The following is a 14,198-nucleotide window of genomic DNA, read 5'->3' on the forward strand; positions in this document are numbered from 1 at the left end:
CCTTTCCCTTCCTCGTCCTCCATCTCGATAAATCCAAGAACGCCAAAGTACTTTTCCCTCCAACTCCTTCCCCCTAAATTTCACTTTCAGTCCGCCCTCCCGCTATGAAATTGAAAAAGATGGCTTCCAAGTTACAAAAATCCCTTGAAAATTCTCGACCAAGCCCAATATTTGAATACCTGAAGGGAAAAAAACCCCCGATATGGATTCTGAATTGGAAAATTTCTCGGGCGAACTTACGTTTTGAGTGCAGGTCTCTTTCTCTCTCCTAAATTTGCTAATTCTGTGATGTGTTTTTCTACCGGAATATGTTTAAAGTGATTTTTTTGTTTGTTTGTTGCAAGTTGAAGAAGGAGATAATATTTTTTTTCGATTGCAGAGTTTTGTTTCTTCCTCTCTCGTAATATTGTTTGTTTTCCACCGTCCTGTAACGTGTCGAACGGCTTTTCACCGTCATATTTAAAAAGCATCATTTTAATATTCTTCTTCACCGGTGGTGGCATCATTTTAATAGTCTGTCCTATCATGTCCCTTTCTTACCTCTTTTCTTCTCTCTTTCGTTGCACCGTCCCTTTCGGCAGTCTGTCGCTTTTCAGGTCAACACGCCAACACAACCACAACTATTGCTATTTTTTCAGTCTGTGATCTGAGCCGCTGCTATGCCATAACGGTGGATACCGCCATGACAGCCCACGAAGCCTCCTCTTCGTCCTCCTCCCAGTCCAAACTCTGGAAGTACGACGTATTCTTGAGCTTCAGGGGTGAAGACACGCGCTATGGCTTCACGAGCCACCTCCACGCGGCATTAAAAGCCAGAGGGTACCAGGTCTTTATTGATGAGGACGATCTACCAAGAGGGGAAGAAATAAAAGAGAAACTGTTTCGTGCAATCGAAGAGTCGAGGATCTCTGTCATTATCTTCTCAAAGATGTATGCGGATTCGAGTTGGTGTCTTGACGAGCTGGTGAAGATCATGGAGTGCAGATCCGAACTTCAGCGACGTGTTTTGCCAATATTCTATCACGTCGATCCTTCGCATGTCAGGAAGCAGGACGGAGATTTAGCCGAAGCATTTCAGAACCATGAAAAGGACATCCGTGAAGAAAAAGATGACAAGAAACGTGAAGCTAAACAAGAAAGGCTAAAGCTGTGGGGAGAGGCTCTCACAAAGGCTGCAAATTTGTCTGGCCACCATCTTAAAAACGCTAGCAATGGGTAATCATTCAGCTGCTTTTCAAGATTTAAGTTGTATTACTCTAATTAACATGCTTAATTAATACACCTTAATCTCTCACATTGATCCTTCACAGAAGCTGCAAATTTTAGTGAATGACTTAATCTCTCAATTAATTGACATGCTTAATTTATATTTTACATAATCTAAACATTCATTCACATGCTTAATGAATACACCTTAATCTCTCATAAGTAACCTAAACCGTAATTGGAGTTTAATTCATACGCCTAACTTTTAGTTATCAATGAATTCTTTTATTCAAGTTCGTCATAAAATCACATACTAGCTGGTAGCTAGTTAATATACATACACACATACACACACATATATTATATGAAGGGAAGAAGGAAAGAAAATTGTTATGTACTGATATCTCCTACCGAGCCTTCATTGAGTCCCACTAATGCTTATGAATTCAATTTTCAGGCCCGAAGCAGAGTTCATTACAAAAATTATTGACGATAATATTTGTGAATGGCTCACCAGCACTAACGAATTACATGTGGCCAAGCACATAGTTGGAATCGATTCTCGCGTTCAAGATATTATCAGTTATCTTTCAAGTGGTGGATCAAATGATGTTCTCATGGTTGGAATTTGGGGTATGGGTGGACTGGGTAAAACAACAGCTGCCAAAGCCATTTATAACCAAATTCATCCTCAGTTTGAATTCAAAAGTTTCCTTGCCGACGTTCGTGATGCTACAAGGAAACATGATCTGGTTGATTTGCAAAAAAAACTTATTTCTGACATCTTGAAAAAGAAGCATGAAATAAGCTGTGTTGCCGAAGGTATCGGTCTGATAAAACAACAATTTCGACATAGAAAGATACTTGTCATCGTGGACAACATAGATAAAAAGGAACAACTGGATGCAATAGTTGGAAGTCATGATTGGTTTGGTCCTGGAAGTAGAATTATCATAACAACACGAGATGAACGTCTACTACTAAATGTGGACAGAGCATGTCAGGCTAAGAAAATGAATGAAGAAGAAGCTCTTGAGCTATTTAGTTGGCATGCCTTCAAAAATAGTTGTCCTGATGAAGGATATCTTGAAGTTTCAGAAAAGGTTGTTTCTTACTGTGGAGGTTTACCACTAGCGCTTGAAGTTTTAGGATCTCTTTTGATTAAAAGATCGTGGGCAGAGTGGGAAAGTCAATTGGAGAAATTGGGAAGATATCCAGATGAACATATTGTAAATCGACTCAGAATAAGCTATGATGGGCTAGATGATTCAGAGAAGGCTATATTTCTTGACGTATCTTGTTTCTTTATTGGAGATGACAAGGACTATGTCGCAAAAATATTAGATCGATGCGGATTTTTTGGAACAATAGGAATCAATGTCCTTCGTGAACGATGTCTTGTAACTGTTGAAGGCAACAAGTTGAATATGCATGATTTGCTTCGAAAAATGGCCAGAGTGATCATTTCTAAAAAATCTCTTGGTCACCCTGGAAAATGGAGTAGGTTGTGGAACCGTCGAGAGGTCGCCAATGTCTTGAGAAATAAATCTGTAAGTACATTCCCAATAAAATTTTGCATTAATGCATCCTACTTGAAAACATATATGTAACCTACGTATGTCTATTATACGCTAAACAACATTTACGTGTAAATATATTCACCGTAGGTGATTTTGCCTAATGAATAATAATACATGTAAATATATGCAAATAATCCGTTTCTTACACATTTTTGTTAACAGGGAACTGAAGAAGTTGAAGGACTTGCTCTAAATTTCCCTGATCCTTGGCCTCGAAGCTCTAAATTGTGTAGTTTTAGTACAGAAGCATTTGCCAATATGAAGAAACTGAGATTCCTTCATCTCAAATACGTTCAGCTCAATGGAGAATACAAACATCTTCCCAAAGAGTTAATATGGTTGTGTTGGGTAGGATGCCCTTTAAAGTCCATACCAGATGACTTTTTTGATCAACCAAGACTAGTAGTTTTAGATATGCAGTATAGCAAACTGGTACAAGTTTGGGAGGGCTATAAGGTACGATCAATTACACATGATGATGTTCTGTTTCTACTTGTTTTTGGATTTCCTTCTTTTTTTATGACATCTTCCTTTTGGATATTAATTTCAATTTTCCTTTGGTTTTCTGTAACAGTTGCTAAAGAGGTTGAAAATCATGAATCTCAGTCATTCCCTATCTCTAATTCAATCACCGGACTTTTCACAAGTCCCATATCTTGAAGAGTTGATACTAGAAAATTGTGGGAGTTTGTCCGAGATTCACCCCTCCATTGGTCAACTTAAAAGACTTTCTTTGGTGAACCTTAAAGAATGCGAAAAGCTTCGTTCTCTTCCAAGGGATTTCTATAAGTTGAAATATGTTAAGACTCTTCTTCTTAATGATTGTTTAGAATTCAGAGAAGTGCATGAGGATTTAGGGGAGATGACATCATTGAGAATACTTGAAGCAGAGCATACAGCCATAAGACAAATACCATCTTCCACAGTTAGATTGGAGAATCTCACTCTTTTATCCTTAAACGGTGTGAAATTGGGTCATGATGCAATCCCTCGGGATCTTGGGAGTTTAATTTCTTTACAAGTTTTGGATCTTCAAGGGAATGATTTCCATATCCTACCCAGCCTCAGTGGTCTTACAAAGCTTGAAACATTGAGGTTAAATGATTGCTTTAACCTTCGTACAATCCCTGATTTACCAACAAATTTGAAATTCTGTATGCCGCTAATTGTCCTGCATTGGAAACAATGCCCAATTTTTCGGAAATGTCAAAAATGAGAAAGTTGAAGGTAAGTGATTCACCCAAACTCATTGAGGTTCCAGGCTTGGATAAGTCATTAAACTTCATGACATTGATTGATATGAGTAACTGCACCAATCTCATAGCTGATTTTGGGAAGAACATCCTACAGGTATCTCACTCTCTCTCTCATTGCCTTCCCATAGTGCACATGCACACACAAACACATGTTTACATGTATATATATGACACTTGCATTGTATATGTAGGGATGGACTTCGTGCGGATTTGGTGGCATTTTACTTTATGGGAATTTTGTTCCTGATTGGTTTGAGTTTGTTGACCATGGCACTACAGTCAGTTTTGATATTCCCCCGAATGATGGTCGTACTTTTGAAGGGCTGACTCTGTGCTTCTTGCACAAATATGGATTTGAAATTAATTTTGAATTTGGCATTACTGTTATAAATCGTACCAAGCGTACTAAGTTGCAGGCTTACTTTGGCAACGGATATTGGGATAAGCCTTCAAACTGTAATCTTTGGCACATACTTTGGCAAGTACAACTCTCGAACGATAAGCTCAAATTGCAAAGTGGGGATAAAGTTGACGTTATAGTACTTCAATTCAAGAAAATCTGATTATTATTGGCCATTAATGAGAACAATGGTTAATCTAGTGTGGAACAAACCTATGAAGGAAAATACGCATGATTTGGACCAAGCTAGTTATGTTTTTGACCATCATCCATCTCGATTCTATGAGGAGTCATCTAATGATTATGATCTCAGTAATTCCATCGGTAGTACTATAGCAGTGCATGCTCATGGTCCTCTCAGACTTGCGGATTCATATTTTTCCTCGTCGTCTAATACTTTTCCTGCAGGCCATCATATTCAGCCTCAAACTCGTCCTGAGAATCTCTCAGTACCCTACCCAGTGGACGATGATCCTCTTACGCACCTCTCTCTGTCTCTTGATTATTCATCATCTACTTGTTCAGGTAACATTCAGCCACACACCTGAGTCTCTTGGCCTTTACCATTTGGAGTTAGTGAGACTATATCCTCCACAAGACTAAGAAATGATGGATTTCTCAATAGAAAATCTCCAAAATTTTCTCCACTTTCAAACATTTTGCCATCATTTGCCATCAATGAGAACAATGGTTAATCTAGTGTGGAACAAACTTATAAAGGAAAATATACATGATTTGGACCAAGCTAGTTATGTTTTTGACCATCATCTAGCTCGGTTCTATGAGGAGTCATCTTATAGTTCTGAGCCATCTAATGATTATGATCCCAGTAATTCCATCGGTAGTACTATAGCAATGCATGCTCATGGTCCTCTCAGCCTTGCGCATTCACGTTTTTCCTCGTCTTCTAATAGTTTTCTTGCAGGCCATCATATTCAGCCTCAAACTCGTCCTAAGATTCTCTCAGCACTCTACCCAGTGGACGAAGATCCTCTTACGTGCCTCTCTCTGTCTCTTGATCATTCATCATCTACTTGTTCAGGTAACATTCAGCCACACACCTGAGTCTCTTGGCCTTTACCATTTGGAGATAGTGAGACTATGAGAGTTGAAATGATGGATTTCTCAATAGAAAATTTCCGACATTTTCTCCACTTTTCAAACATTTTGCCATCATTTGCCATCAATGAGAACAATGGTTAATCTAGATGTGGAACAAACCTATAAAGGAAAATACGAATGATTTGGATCAAGCTAGTTGTGTTTTTTACCGACATCCAGCTCGGTTCTATGAGGAGTCAGCTGATAATTATGAGCCATCTAATAATTATGATCTCAGTAATTACATGGGTAGTACTATAGCAGTGCATGATCATGATCGTGTCATCCTTGCGCATTCACGTTTTTCCTTGCCTCATGGTATTTTTCCTGCAGGCCCTCATATTCAGCCTCAAACTCGTCCTGAGAATCTCCCAATACTCTTCCAGCTAGAGGGTCCGGCAGTCAGTGACAGAGGAGATCAGATATCCAGCCCAATGCAGGAAGATCTTCTTGCACGTCTTTCTTTATCCCTTCATCATTGGAAGCCACAAAGTCCGGCAGTCAGTGACAGAGAAGATCAGATAGCCGACCCAATGGACGAAGATCCTCTTTCGAGCCTTTCTTTGTCTCTTGATCATTGGAAGCCACAGGGTCCAGCAGTTAGTGACAGAGGAGATCTGATAGCTGACCCAATGGACAAAGGTCCTCTTACAAGCCTTTCTTTGTCTCTTGATCATTGGAAGCCACAGGGTCCAGCAGTTAGTGACTGAGGAGATCTGATAGCCGACCCAATGGACAAAGGTCCTCTTACGAGCCTTTCTTTGTATCTTGATCATTGGAAGTCACAGGGTCCAGCAGGTCAGTGACAGAGGAGATCAGATATCCGGCCCAATGGACGAAGATCCTCTTACGTGCCTCTCTGTCTCTTGATCATTCATCATCTACTTGTTCAGGTAACATTCAACTAAACACCTCAGACTTTTGGCCCTTTCCATTTGGAGAGAGTGAGACTATGAGAGCTGAATAGATTGTAGGGCTGTTCATGTCTCTGCTCGCCATTCCTTTGTATTTTTGGCATTTCAAATATTTTGTTTTTATATGATTAATTTAACTTAATTTTAATTGGGTGAGAATTATTAAGGACTCCAAGGAAATAATGTGTTTTGTTGTACCGCTAATTAAACCAGGGCGAGGGCGGATTAATTAATGAAAAATTCTGGGAAAATAATCTTTTTAGATTACATTTTAAAATCAAATGAGATGATTATTAATGGTTATTTTAATAGTTTAAAGAAATAATTTAATCATCAATCTTCACATCATCATCATGTGATCTATAAATATGATCCAAAAAGATGATCTCTTTAGCTTCACCCTTAATTAATGTTGAATCATTTTTTTAAACAAACGATATTATCTACATATTCAGATGAAAAAAATGATTGCGGCCTAGAGAACTCTTCATTGGTTCATTGGATATACTATCAATAACTCCCTTTTCGTTCCCTGGATCCTTTGATATTGATATATTACTCCACGTTTGCAAATGATTGATATATTATAACTTTGTTCGACCTCAGAGTTGCTAACTTGCTTGCAATTATATGAATTCAGAGAACTTGTCTAATGGTCGATTTCATCAATCTTCGTCCAAGAATTCAGAGATTTGTCATCGTAGTCGATTTCATACAATGCAAAGCGAGTTACGCGGAAGGTCAAGCTAGTAATGCCCTCATCCAGAGCATTAACCAGTTCTCGAGCTTTTTTCCTCTTCTTCTTCTTCTTCCGTCGACTTCCCGTAGAGGAGGCTTAAATATGGCATAGAACCTGCATCCATCAAATATTGCAGACAGACAGATTACATATGAACATTCCCGTAAACAACAAGAAGAAATTTAAAAGGAAGCTTTCGTGAAAACAAAAAAAATTAAAAACAGCTCAAAAGTTAATGTAAACAGCAACTTACTGTTTACAGGGAAACGCATCAAACTCTGCCCGGAGGCCCTCCATCACCCTCTTGATTCTATGGGAAACATCAGCCGGTTGGATGGCCTAAACGGAATACGTGTACTGCCTCCTGCAGCTTTCCCTCTTCCCGTCTACCGCCACCATCGCATCTCCATCTTTGTCTGAGCAATTATTCTCCATGCTCTCAGGCCTGTGGTTGCGTCCCTTGACCGAAACTATGCTATTCACATAACCAACAAACTCACCTCGTGTTTCAATGGGAATATACATAAGCTTTTTAGTACAAAGATTAAAGCAAACTACACGTCCATCATTGTGAACCATAAGAAACTGATTCATTCTACACAATAAGCTTCAAATCAAGGTCACACCCCAGGGGTAATCGTTGGAGCTCAGATGGTTCGGGTATACTACGAAATACCTCGCCCGCCTTCAGGGTCATCAAAAGTGTCATAAACAGATATTTCCTTATCTTGCTGAATTCCCATCCAAAAACACATACCCTGAAGCACATCAGGAACCTGTCCAAAACAAAGTAGTTTCAGCTTCTAAAGAACGGTGTCGAGCTCTTCCCAAGAATCACAACTGATGGTGATACTCCCGTTTTGTGTGGAGTAGTAAGTGTCATAATGTCATCTAGCTCTTGAGTATAAGTAGTAAAGGCCACAAATTTGTACTCGTTAGATTTGGGATCATAGCCAAATCCAGGATGAAAATCAGTATCAATATGTTCTGGCCAATTGTAATCCTCCTGCGGGTCCAAACCTAATGTGGGCCACATTGGAAGGCATGGCTCATCGGACACCAACAAGAGAGTAGCTAATTGCTATCCTCGTCATTGATATTATCATCGTCTTTGCATAACTTCAGCAACAGGAATACTTGTTCAGTTTCCTCCTCCTCATGCTGCCGCTGCACTACTAATCTCTTGAAAAGGAGGTCGCGAGTGGTGAGGCTGTTGTTGGCGGAGTTGGAGAGGTGCTTCAATGCGAAACTCGGATTGGTGATGCAAGCATACCACCATTTAGAGACGCATTTGAATCGCATCAGAGTTTTGGGAGGCAGATTTGATAGGATTTCCAACAACATATCCTGTCCCATTTTCATTTTGCTGCTGCAACACTACTACTCTCTCTCTACATCATTACACACACAAGCACAAAACGAAATTAACAATCTAATCTGTAACCCTAATATGAATAAATCAAAAACGAAATTAACAATAAACAAAAACTTTTGCATCAATTGCCTAACTAATTATGAAAAAATAATTTACTTTCGGAAGAAAAGAATTACACGAAAAACTGATTTAGATATTTGATCAAAACTTGGATTAATTTTGGGATATCAAGGTTTAATCATCATAGAAGCTGTCTGATTAACACTAGAAAGGAGTTTATGATTAATTGTTAGAGAAACTACCAGAGATGAAAGACTTGCACAGAACGAGCATGTCAAAACATATCAAATGCGCAGAACGAGCATGTCAAAACATATCTAGTGCCATTTCAATTGAAAGGCCATGATAAGTGAAGTTAGTGGCAAACACTCGACCGAAGGGCAGCCCTGAAATAATAACCAGTAGACTGAGCTAGGAGATGACGGCTTTCGGGGACAGTTTTCAAAGAAGGAAAAACACGATCTCAGAATATATCTAATCTCACATACTCCAAATTTAGACGAGTTACAAAATTTAAGATTTGCATCATAAATTCAAGCACAAAGGCGATATTTGAGATCGCAACTCGAACATCATGAAATAAATTTCAAAACAGGCATTGAAGTCGAAATTGAAATTTCATAGAATTGAGAGTTGATTCATACAGAAAGAACAAGTCCTCGCTAAAGGTCAAAATTCTCGAGCTTTCGAACCCTGTCACCAGCAGGCAGCAACCAAACCCTGAAACCCTAGAACACAAAAACAAAGTAAAACAACAAAAAGCACTGAACTTTAGCATAATTTTCGTGTTCCTTATCTTCTTCGTGAAATGTCAGCGAGAGGAGTGGTATGGCGGCCACTTCAGAGCTCTGTCCCCGGTGAGTTTTCCAGCGCCGGCGTCGATTTTCCGACGAGTTTGCCAACATCATGAATTAAATATCACCGTCATCCCATTGGTAACCACCCTGTCCATATGCAGGCCCCGAATCCAGAAGTTCCCTGAATTCAGAAGGTCATATGAAGCAGGGCGATCACCAAGAGGAGGAGAGTAATAGTAATATTCTGCAACGGCGGCTCGGGCCTCCAGACTCAGGTCTGCGAATTGAAGGTTAACGAATTGTAGGCAGCCATCGTGCTCGTTTTATAGGGTCTGTAACAACTAAAACCCTAGACGAAGGCCTTCTAATTACTTTCACCCAAAAGCCCAATGGACAATTTATTCCAGCCCACATTAAATCGGCCCTTAAATGAAGACAAGACTGCCAGTTACATCGAAAACAAGGCTGCTAGTTACTCCGAATTTCAAATGTGGTTCGACTTTTACTGCACCGAACATCAATTGGGAATACCTCATTTTGCCGAGAAGGCTTATAGGATAACTTCTTTAAACAAGGACTCAATGATTACTTGGTGGAAGAGACTTGAATAGATAGTCAGCCGAACTTGAAGTAGTGCTATGTTGAAGTCATTTGAATGTTGTAGAACGCCTTGTATTTATTTATTGGGACATGCAGGCATTGGACGATATTTTGATTTTAATTGTACTATTCCTTGCACCATCATGATTATTTTCCCTTTACGAAGAATTATGAAGAATTGTTGCAATTGACTACGCAAGTTTAGTGATGGTTGTCAATGAAAAAAGGGAAAATAATCACGATGGTTAGTCTCAGTGGTGTAGCCTAAAATTTTTTTTGAAGGAGGGTCAACTTTAGTTTTGAAGTAGGCGATGCTATGTACTGCTTCTTGGGCCTCGAAGAACAAGTGAGAGACCGGGAAAGGCGCCTGAATTCATAAGGCTTGCGTTCAGTCAACTCTCGTGCCGTCTTTCTCATTTAGAGACCCTGAAGCTGGATATCAGGGGAGCGGTAAGCATACTTATCCCATGTTATTTGGTTGAGATCAAGTATTGTCGCGTCCCTTACTCAGTTGTTGGCTTTCAGGTCTACAATCAGAATCATGCGTTTCCCGTGTTATCAAATCTAAAGCCTTTGGAATTATTAGTGGATGCCGACTACTGTCTGTCCCTTGGTCGCTTAGCGTCTTTCATGAAGGCAGCTCCTGACGTGCGCAGCTTTGTTTTGGGGGTATGTATGTATTGTATGCCTTTGTTATTGATAGGTTACCAAATAAAAGTTGATATATGTATGAATGTTTTTGTGCGTTCATATCCTTTCATCTCTCTGTTACCTGTATTCTCGAAGAACCAAAAGAATGAATAACGGGGTTTGTTTTGAATCTGGTTTTGTTTGCTTTCCTTGTTGCAGTTGGGGTTCAGAACTTCCAACAAGGACATGGCAGTACTAGAGAAAGTTTCCAAACAACCCCATCACTGCCTCAAGGTGGTAGAAATAGCAGGGTATCGGGGTCACAAGTGTTGCGTAAAGCATGTCAGGTACTTGGTGAAGAATGCTGTTGCACTGGAGAAGATTGTTATAAATCCTGTCCGGTTTTGGGGTTGGCCTTGGGGATTCGATAGCGATGCCCTATTGGAGAATGAGAAAGAGAATGCAAGAGATCATGCTATCCAACACCTCAAGAAAAAAGTGCCTACTAGTATAGAATTTGTGTGCCTGTAGGAGTGCAGCGCCGCAGTGCTTATTCGGAAGCAGCTACTTGAATAACTATTAATTTTAGTGGCTGCAGAACTTGGCATGGAATGAAGATTTGTAAGACAATTTTCACCGGCTTTTAATTTCTCCCCTTAATAATTTTAGTGTTTCTTTTATTGTCTTTGGTGTTTTGTTCTAGATGATCATGTAAAATTATGATGGAACTGAATGAATCCGTTTTTCCAGTAATTTTTCTTTTGATGATTTGTAAATTTGGTGACCAAATAATGGAGAGCTGCTCTCTTAAACTCAACTTGATTTTCTTTTTAAATTGCACAGAAGGAATAATTTCTTGTCTACAGCTAGTTATAATTTAAATTCAACTTCATTAGGCGCGAACACAAGCTTAATTACCGCAAGAAGTTAAACGAATGAGCAGATTTTGGAGAAAGAAAGTAAAACTAGCTCCAAGATGTAAGGCACCTCAAACCAGTTTGCAGTACATATTCTAGCAAAAACTCAAAAGGTTAAGCAAAGATTAATTTGCATCTACTTTGATCCCAATTAGTTTTGGGTCTGATGTCGAATAGTATTTGCAATAATTATTCCCATATGAATTAATGTCGAGAAATTTGAAGACGGAGTCCAGAACGTATAGTTTCGTGACTCCCACACCCATCATCCCCTGGTCTAGAAAACTTCTATCTTCGTTCACTGCTGTCATATTGGTGGCAAAGAAATAACCTTGCGGTAAGTAGGCCTTCTTGTTCACTAGAAGTACCCTCAGGACAGACTCTTTATGAGTTGGGTCGACGCAAAATTTGTACCGACTCTTTTTATTTGTCAGCATTCCCTGCAATTCTACTTTGATTTCGATCGTTTTTGGTGCTGACGTGGAGCCACCCACTGGTTCACTAAAAAAGGACAAAAGAGTTTATAGAGACAGAGAGAAACGTAATGAAAAGCAACTAACATAAAATAAATATGAAAATTTAAACGACACTTAAACTCAACTTGATCTTCTTTTTAAGGCAGCTCAAACCAGTTTGCAGTACTTGTATATATCAAAGCAGAGGGCAGTACAAGTAGAAAGATTGTTATTCTAGTAAAAACTCAAAAGGTTGAACAAAGATTAATTTGCATCTACTTTCATCCCAACTAGTTTTGGGTCTGATGTCGAATAATAATTGCAATAATTATTCCCATATGAATTAATGTCTAGATAAATTGGAGACGGAGTCCAACACGTACAGCTTCGGGACTCCCACACCCACCATCCCCTAGTCAAGGAAACTTTTATCTTTATTCACTACTGCCATATCGGTGGTAAATAAATAACCTTGCGGTAGCGTCTTCTTGTTCACTAGAAGTACCCTCAGAACAGACTCCTTATGAGTTGGGTCGACACGAAATTTGTACTGACTATTTTTATTTGTCAGCCTGCCCTGCAATTAATTTGATTTTGATCGTTTTTGGTGCTAATGTGGAGCCACCCACTAGTTCACTGAAAAAGAAGGACAAAAGAGTTTAAAGAGACAGAGAGAACGTAATGAAAAATAGTTGACATAAAATAAATAAGAAAATTTAAACAACACTTAAACTCAACTTGATATTCTTTTTAAGGCGGCTTAAACCAGTTTGCAATAGGGCTGGGCACGGGCCGGGCCGGGCCCAATTTTGAAGGGACCGGACCGGACCTAGGTTCAAAGGGAACGGGGCGGGCCGGGCCGGGGATTACATTTTTTAATATAAGAACCGGACATTACCCGGACCGGTTGAAACGGGCTGGTTCGGGCCGGGTCCACGGGTCCATTTTTTTTTTTTGGTTGTTTGAAAGAAAAAAAAAATTGTACATATTCACAGATTGCAATCTGCACAAAACTGCACAGATTTGCACAATCTGCACAAAACTGCACAGATTGCAAACTGCACAGATTTGCACAGATTGCAAACTGCACAGATTTGCACAGATTGCAACTGCAAAAAGTCACATATTGCATTTACGCATATTTTGCACAAATTCACCATTATTCACATCCAATCTAAATACAAAGTCCAATATCCAAGTTCATAGATTAACAATACATTCAAAATAATAATATTACATCTTCCAAGTTCCAAAAAAAACATAATTAAAAACGCACGCTAAAAAAGACGGAAAAATAACCAGCAAGAACTTGTAAAACCTGAGAGGGTTTAAACAAAAGGAATTTTGGAGCAGTGCAACACTTCTTAGCCACCTAAAATTTAATCAAATTGCTATATCAGAACCATCATCAAATTGCTATGCAGGAGAGATTCATCTCCAACAGAAACCACAGATGAATCTACAACAAAAACAACAGAACTGTAATATTATCCTTTCAAATTTTCAATATTATTTAAGAGCATCTATTACACTCACCTGCTATCTCGTTCAACCGTCAACTAAAGTTTGAAAATCCTCCCAACTTAATAAGGTACAAGATCATAAAAAGGGAATAGAACCGCAACCAGAAGTAGACCAATCTCTTCAGTTTGATTGTAATGCAGCGTCCATTGTTCCAAAAGCCCCAACCCTATCTCGAGGAATCAGGCGTAGTTCAGAACCATGCTTGAGGAATACATTCCCTGAGAAAGCCAGTCAAAGGTTGTGTGAAACCAAGGGTCTAATCCATGCTAACAATAATGATGAATTCAGTACCACAATTATTCTAATTGACAATTTAATATCTATCTGTTTGGGGAGTGCACATAGCGACATTTGTTTTTTTGTGTACATGAACATACATCATAGCATAGCATTGAAACTAAGCACAACTAAATATTCTTCATAATGAGAATCCTTGAACTCCTATTTATACCCCTACTAGTTTTGAAGTCGACTGCTGATAATTATCCCGCGACGATAGGTTTTAAGTTTTATATATTTTGTTCCAATGGGCCCTATTTGATATGCAAAAATGAATAGATAACTTAAAATTACAGCAACAAAGGTAAAGCACTGGCATACCTGCGCTTTGCTGAGGATTGATTCCGACACCATCTACACAAATA

At 39.1% G+C, this 14,198-nt stretch overlaps 1 protein-coding gene and 1 long non-coding RNA gene across 2 annotated transcripts; one reads left to right on the forward strand and one right to left on the reverse strand.

Moving 5' to 3' along the window:
* LOC103953903 (disease resistance protein RPV1) lies at positions 1-6,619 on the forward strand. The gene is given in 10 exon segments (XM_018649076.2): positions 1-253; positions 582-1,215; positions 1,664-2,756; positions 2,949-3,242; positions 3,361-3,934; positions 3,937-4,136; positions 4,234-4,584; positions 4,586-4,967; positions 5,368-5,484; positions 5,877-6,619. Coding segments are annotated over 9 exon segments (3,921 nt in total). The 5' UTR covers positions 1-253; positions 582-682; the 3' UTR covers positions 6,254-6,619.
* A 221-nt stretch (positions 6,620-6,840) lies between these two features.
* On the reverse strand, positions 6,841-9,738 carry LOC103953904. The gene is made up of 3 exons (XR_007251897.1): positions 8,874-9,738; positions 7,450-8,587; positions 6,841-7,310 (listed from the first exon to the last, which is right to left on the reverse strand). It is a non-coding gene; the product is annotated as an uncharacterized LOC103953904 (long non-coding RNA).
* Positions 9,739-14,198: the final 4,460 nt, after the last annotated feature.

The sequence above is a fragment of a genome, unplaced genomic scaffold, assembly GCF_019419815.1.
Source record: "Pyrus x bretschneideri cultivar Hongxiangsu unplaced genomic scaffold, Pyrus_bretschneideri_v1 Contig44, whole genome shotgun sequence".
Lineage (NCBI taxonomy): Eukaryota > Viridiplantae > Streptophyta > Magnoliopsida > Rosales > Rosaceae > Pyrus > Pyrus x bretschneideri.